General features: G+C 47.1%; 1 protein-coding gene across 1 annotated transcript; it reads right to left on the reverse strand.

Annotated features, from left to right (window-relative positions):
* Nucleotides 1–414: 414 nt before the first annotated feature.
* LOC311368692 (uncharacterized protein) lies at nt 415–1,484 on the reverse strand (the record flags this gene model as incomplete). Its single annotated transcript, XM_084487485.1, has 2 exons — nt 415–947; nt 1,196–1,484. The coding sequence occupies 2 exons, from the start codon at nt 1,482–1,484 to the stop codon at nt 415–417; spliced, it is 822 nt and encodes a 273-aa protein (XP_084343611.1).
* Between the last annotated feature and the right edge of the window lie 5,303 nt (nt 1,485–6,787).

Below are 6,787 nucleotides of genomic sequence, written 5' to 3' on the forward strand. Positions count from 1 at the left end.
TTTTTTTTATTAATAAGAAGTATGCTTATTAAAAGAGGATGTTTGCATTGTATTTTTATTGTAATTGTCATATAGGCCTACTCTGTTCTACCAGACGGGCAGCCTGTTGATTGGTTGATTGGTTGATTGGTTGTATTTTGGAGATTAAATCACCAAGAAAATTATTATTTTTGACTAATAGCGTGCTGCTGGCAGATCAAGGAAGTTAAGACAAGACACAAATACACATTTTACACATATATGCTTTGACACCAATAGAAGTGATAATATAGTACAATATAAGTAAAAAATATTACATGGGTTATAGGGTCTATTATTTGGGGGTGGGGGTGGGGGTGGACTTCAGTCTTCTATGTAGCCCTGATTATAGACCTGATTATAGACCTGCTATACACTGATCAGACCCAGGAGGCCTCAGTCTGGGACCCGAGGCGTGGGTGTCGGGGCGGAGGAGGGGAGCGGTGGTGTCTGGGTGTCGGGGTGGATCTCCGTCGGGTGCACGCGGTACAGCACCAGCAGGGGCTCCCTGGGGGACCCCCGCGGGCCCAGGGAGTACAGGCTCTGGGTGAGGGCCTCGTGAAGCACCAGGCTCCCTCCCTCGTCGGTGTAGCGGAGCTGGAAGCCCACCGACGCCATCGACCCCAGGCCGGGCCCCGGGGCCAGCAGCCCTATCGGGGACCCGGCGCGGAACACGTCGTAGCCCGTCGCCGGGCGGCGGTCCAGACGCAGCCGCCTCTCGTCCAACGCGACTCCCTCCTCCCCCCTGGTGGTGGCCGGCGGGGGGGCGGCGGCGGCGTGGGCGAGGCCGTGCAGGGCCACGCTCACACTCAGCGGGGAGGGGTGCAGGTTTTTGCGGAACAGGACCAGCTCGGCCCCGCCGGGGAACGTGGACGGGTCGACGCCGGTGAGGTTGAACCAGATCCAGCCGGGAGGCGCGCCCGCTTCACCTGGGGGGGGGGGGGGGAGGATTGTTTTCGACATTTTACATCGGATAAACAGTCCCCGATCCAGGAAAGTAAAATATAAACATTTGGTAGCATTGAATATCACAATCATCTTACTGTTAGGATTTGAACTTTTAAAATCGTTTTGGGGGGAGCCACCCCAGCCACACCCCTGACTACACTGCTTTCCACAAATGTGTTTAAACATTCTGCCAATGACAATAAAATAAACCACAACTTGGATCCATTACCAGGGACGCTCCGAAAGCTCTGCACCAGCGTCCCATCCTCATCCTTCCAGTCCTGCGCTTCCGGCGTCTCCAAGAGTTCATAAACGCGCCTCATGTAGGGATGCGGCCTGGCCTGGTGATGGCTAGCAGACACTTTGTCGATGTGTAGCATCTCCAGAATGGCCTTGTTCCGCTGCGGGTCGCTCTGTCTGCTAACCTGTCGCTCGACGAACAACAAAGCCGCGACCGATTCTATTAATAATGATAATAACATAGAGATCAGTGTTGCGTTGCAAAGTCCTCCTACCATTGTGTCTTTGGAAGTGATCGTTCAAAGCCTGAGACTGTGTGGGCCTGTGTTTTGTTTGATTTACAAAACGGTGCGGAGATTTCCAGTTCGGACGGAGGTAGAGCTTGGTAGACTGGGAAGGAATCGAACCTGTGGTTAATTGGTATAAACAGGGAACTCCAGGAGCTGTCATATCTGGTGGACAACCACCACAGTGAACTCCTGGAATTTCACTCCAGCTGCACAGCAGAGTTTGTGACTTTCGCTCAAATCGCTCAAATAAAATGTTATGAGATGAGGCACAACATAACATAACACATTTTGTGTAATTGGGCAGATAATATACTATAAATATGATGATTATGATATTCAATTATATATGAAATTATTAAAAATTATAATTTCCTCAAGACTATGCTGCCTTTTCCGACATTTGTCTCATGATTCAAATGTAGCCTTTGTTGCATTAGAGAGCCACACAAATCAGTGTGTTTGTCTTCTTTTCTACAGAGAGCCAGTGTGATATTATATGAAACAACCTGGAGTTATGTTTTCACTCACACAGTTTACCTGTAATATGCTGATTTAAGACGGAACTAAATCGAAAACAGAAATCTCACATAAAACATTTTAATATTGATTCGATGCGTTCCTCTATCCTTGCAGGGATTTACTGCCCTCTGGTGGCGTTATGGTGTTACAACTGCATTGGCGTCAATTGTGTAGGTAAGTCATTTGTCTATCAAGTAAGTAAATCTTTAAGTAAGTAAGTAAATATTTATACACCTGTCACACACTGGAGACAAAGGGTGCTTTACAGTAATATAATAAAATACAATAAAACACAGTCCACAGTAAATCGCAAAAACAGAACAACACAGTGTGGCCCAAAGCCTGTCTAAAAATGCCTTTCAGGGGAGTAAAGACATTTACTGCCCTCTGGCGGTGAAATGGTTACAACTGCATTGGCGCCATTAAATTTTGTGTAGGGTGACGTCATTTTTTATTTATCTAGGGGAGGTCTAAAGAAAACAAATCTAGAGATAATTTAAAACGTTGCTTTCAATGGGAGATGTAAAAATGTAATTTGAGAAACATGAGAAAACTTGAAATGTGTTTTACTCTTTCTACTCTATCAGCACAAAAATCAACTAAATGAGGACAGGGAACTAGAAAATAGTAAAACTGCTTTTTCTAATATCAGAATTTCTTCAAACTTACGTTTCATATTTGCCTTATAGGTGAATAAATATCCCATGATACATTGTTTACCTTTTCTCACAAAAAGTTAAAATCAGATTCCCCACAAACTATTTAAAAATGACATTTGAGTTGATTAAGTTGGCTAAACAAAGTGATGCACATTCAGGGACCATAAGTTATGAACGTCTGTCTTTGTATATGTTGTTTATGTTTATTTGACAGTGATATTGGAGGTGACTGCGTGGAGGTTTCCCTCTGTGAACTTGAAGGATCTCAAGCTGTCAACTTCAAAAGCACGGGAAGAAAAATACGACCAGAGAGCATTTTATTCTTCCAGATGGTCCTTAAATATTTAGCCACATGTGTGTCAGTAGGTAAACAAATAAGAGTACTACTAAATAAGAGAGTGCTATATAAATTGTGTGTGGATATGTGTGAATATATGAGCCTATTTGAGGCAAGAAGTGTTGGTTTTTAAAGTTCTTCGCCTTTATTTTATCTTTGTTGGCCGAGTGGACTCTTACTTTGAAGCCAAAGCACTTTGGTGTAATGACAAAGATGTTGGTGGAAAAACACCAGGCTTAAGTCAAGACATGAGAGGAGACTTTGATCTCAGACAACAGTGTTTGTCTTAGGATGACCCCCCTCCCAACACACACACACACACACACACACACACACACACACAGAGCCAGCCCTTTCTGAGTGCTCTAAGCCAAAAGAAACAAGACAATGGCCAAAAAAAAAACGGGCATCCCTCATTCCAACAAGTACACACTTCCTCCCTTCTCTCTCTCTCTCTCTCTCTCTCTCTCTCTCTCTCTCTCTCTCTCTCTCTCCCCCCTGTAGTTGTGGGTGGGGTTATACCAGTGAGGAGTTACCAACAATTGTGTCAATGAGATAGTTGCCTGTCGGAAGGTCGCTGCAGACACACAGGCGGTGTGTCTGTGTTTGTTAAGTGAGTGCGAGAGAGAGACGAGAGAGAGAGAGAGAGAGAGAGAGTGAGCGCCAGAGGGAGAGAGCGGAGGACTGGGACCCCCTAAAACGTGAGCGGATCAGGTAAGGACTTGTCCACTGATGTAGGTCTAGATAAACCGGGGCGCAGGCTGAGCTCGGTCTGGAGTTGTCTTTGTTGCATGGATGTGTGGAGGAGTTTGCATCTGTGTTTCTACGTTTATGGTCATCCTCTTTCTCCCTCTCTCATGTCGCTCTCCTGTCGCCTGTCCTCTGCACCAACCATCTCCCTCCTCTCTCTCTCTCTCTCTCTCTCTCTCTCCTCATCTATCCATTCTCCCACTCACTCCCTCCCTCTCTGGGAGAAGGGCCGTTTTCTTCTCCACAAAGTATGCACAGTGTCGATCTCTAAACGCACGTATCCTCCTCTGAACGTTGCACAATATTGTTCTACATCGTGGTCGTAAAAAAAAAACCAACCCTTTCCACCGGATCTGGCTCACTGGATCTCTGTGCACATGAGGAGCAGAGGGCCGGGCAACAGCCTGTGGACTTTGAGAGTTTGTTGTGTTGTCGTTGACCGTGAACGTACATTGGGGGAAGTGGTGGTGGGCTGGCTTTGAACAGCCTTTCCCCGCCAGTAAGGGGAGAGAACACTACGGTCTCTCCTGGGGTCGTCCGGGCGTCCTCTTTGGAAGACTCTCTCTCAACGCGGAACATTCTTGGATCGCCTGGATCGCAGCCAAAACGTGGGTTAGCTGTGTTGTTGAAGTGGGAGCGCTTTCCCACCGCCCCAACCCCCCCACCACCCCCCCACCCCCACCCCCAAAGCCCTCTCTTCCTCTACTCCCCTTCGCCGGCTGCTCCGGGACCCTGTCATTACTTGGGGGAGAAGAGGCTCGGCTGTGTGTGTGTGTGTGTGTGTGTGTGTGTGTGTGTGTGTGTGTGTGTGTGTGTGTGTGTGTGTGTGTGTGTGTGTGTGTGTGACACACCAAGACCAAGATCTTCTCTTCTCTCTCACACACACACACACACACACACACACACACACAGTGTCGGCGTTGGTGGACCGACCGCTCGTTGCCCTAAGATTCCCCCCCTCCCCCTTATTGTTTCAAGCCCGTGGGGGGGATTATGTTTGGATTATGGAAAGTGCATCGCGGCCTGACCACACCCCCTCTCCTGTACACACACTACCACCAACATACAGCCCGTAGTCAGGCGCACACACACACACACACTTCCAAAACCACTAACACCACTAAAATACATACTACCACCACAAACCTCATCCCCATTCACACACACACTACCACCACCACCGCCACCGCCACCTCCACCTCCGTCATCTCCTCAGCCCATCCACCGAGCACTCTTAAGTGTTGGGTGCTTTCTTCCCTCCCTGCAGGAATGTGAATTCAGCCAGTCATTACTGAGTGAACATCAGTGTTCACCTTGAGACGGAGCAGATGGCAGCGAGGCATGCGAGGGTGGGGATGGGGAGGCCATGTTGTCTCCCCCCCCCCCCATGCATCAGCAAGAAGAAATAAACACATAGATTAAAAAAAAACTGGGAATATATGCATTCTATGTCGATAACAGTCAAGGCAGCTGTATTCGTGAAGCCCTTCATCACAGTAGCAGTCTCAGGGTTCACAAGATTTATCTTTCATGAGGTCATTATTATCATTATTATTGAAGGTCAAAAGGTTTCATCATGGACATAATGTCAAAGGCTACTGGGCCGATCGCGCCGGCAAGCCTTCATGGAATGAAGTCGGCGCCTTTGATTTCTTTAAGGGCATTTAGAACAACGACATGAGCAACCCCTGGTGCACATAGCTGTCTTATCATAAGCCAAAGGCCTTGGATAGGAAACACGGTCCGTTCCCCCGCCGCCGGCGTTTGTGGGGGATCCAAGACAGGAAATGGGACGCAGCTTTGCAGAACGGCCGATTGTTGACATTGTTTGTTGCTGTTGCCCGCTCCGTAAGGTGAACCCCTCGCCCTGTCGGTGGCCCCTCATGGTGGAGCAGGAAGTGGAATTAAAGGGACCACCTCTGAGTGTTTGTGTGTGTGTGTGTGTGTGTGTGTGTGTGTGTGTGTGTGTGTGTGTGTGTGTGTGTGTGTGTGTGTGTGTGTGTGTGTGTGTGTGTGTGTGTGCAAGAGTGTGTGCATATGCAGTCCGTGAAGTAGGTGATACAGTGAAACACAGTTTAACATTATGATACATGATACTCTATTGAAAACTAGCCATCCCTTTTTCTTAGTATCTAGACTTTAATAATCACAGCACTAGAGCAATCATCTGGTCACACATAGCCCTGTTGGCTTCATCTCCTGCTACTTAACTTAACTGCCCCCCTTATCCCTTCCATCAACACACCATTGTCCATTGAGCCACTTGACCATCGAGGAATTTAGCCCACAAAGAGATAGCGAGAATCACTGAAAGACTGAGGACTGTTCCAGCCTTTTCTGTGCCTCCACACAGACGCTATCTCTGGCTACCTTGATTGACTCTCAACAATGGCCTGCAGGTGGACTTTGACTGTCTCTCCCTCTGTCGTACACTTAATATGATGTATTTATTAAGTGTTTAAAGAATAGGATGACTAGTATGATGACTAGAATAGGATGATTATGCAACAAACACATTGAGACAAACATAATGATATACTACCAACATTGCATACAATACCCTGTGACACAGAAAAGGTGAATCACCAAAATGACCAAATTTATCAATCCTATCTCTGGAGGACAATGCGTGAAGCAGAGATGGTTCATTTTTTTCTCTCACTGAGAGCCTTGAACGTGAGCGCAGCCGCTGCCTGCATGAGGATGGGCAGGTTGAGACACGGACCCCCCAGCCCAAGACCCTCATTACAAGCTGAGCCTGTGTGCTCTCTCTCTCTCTCTCTCTCTCTCTCTCTCTCTCTCTCTCTCTCTCTCTCTCTCTCGTCTTAAGTGTAAAACTGGACAATCTTGTTATCTCGACCAATGCATGTATGGGATAAGAAGATGTCTTCATCCCCTTTTCATAAACACATGTTAAATAATCTCACTTATAGTGGTATATCTGTTGTAGCTACTGTGGCTGTCAGTGTTTTTATTTTACGTGCTTGGTTACTGTTTAATGCAAGTCCTGCATTCTTCTCTTTAAA

Source organism: Micromesistius poutassou, assembly GCF_964030765.1.
Source record: "Micromesistius poutassou genome assembly, chromosome: 23".
NCBI lineage: Eukaryota > Metazoa > Chordata > Actinopteri > Gadiformes > Gadidae > Micromesistius > Micromesistius poutassou.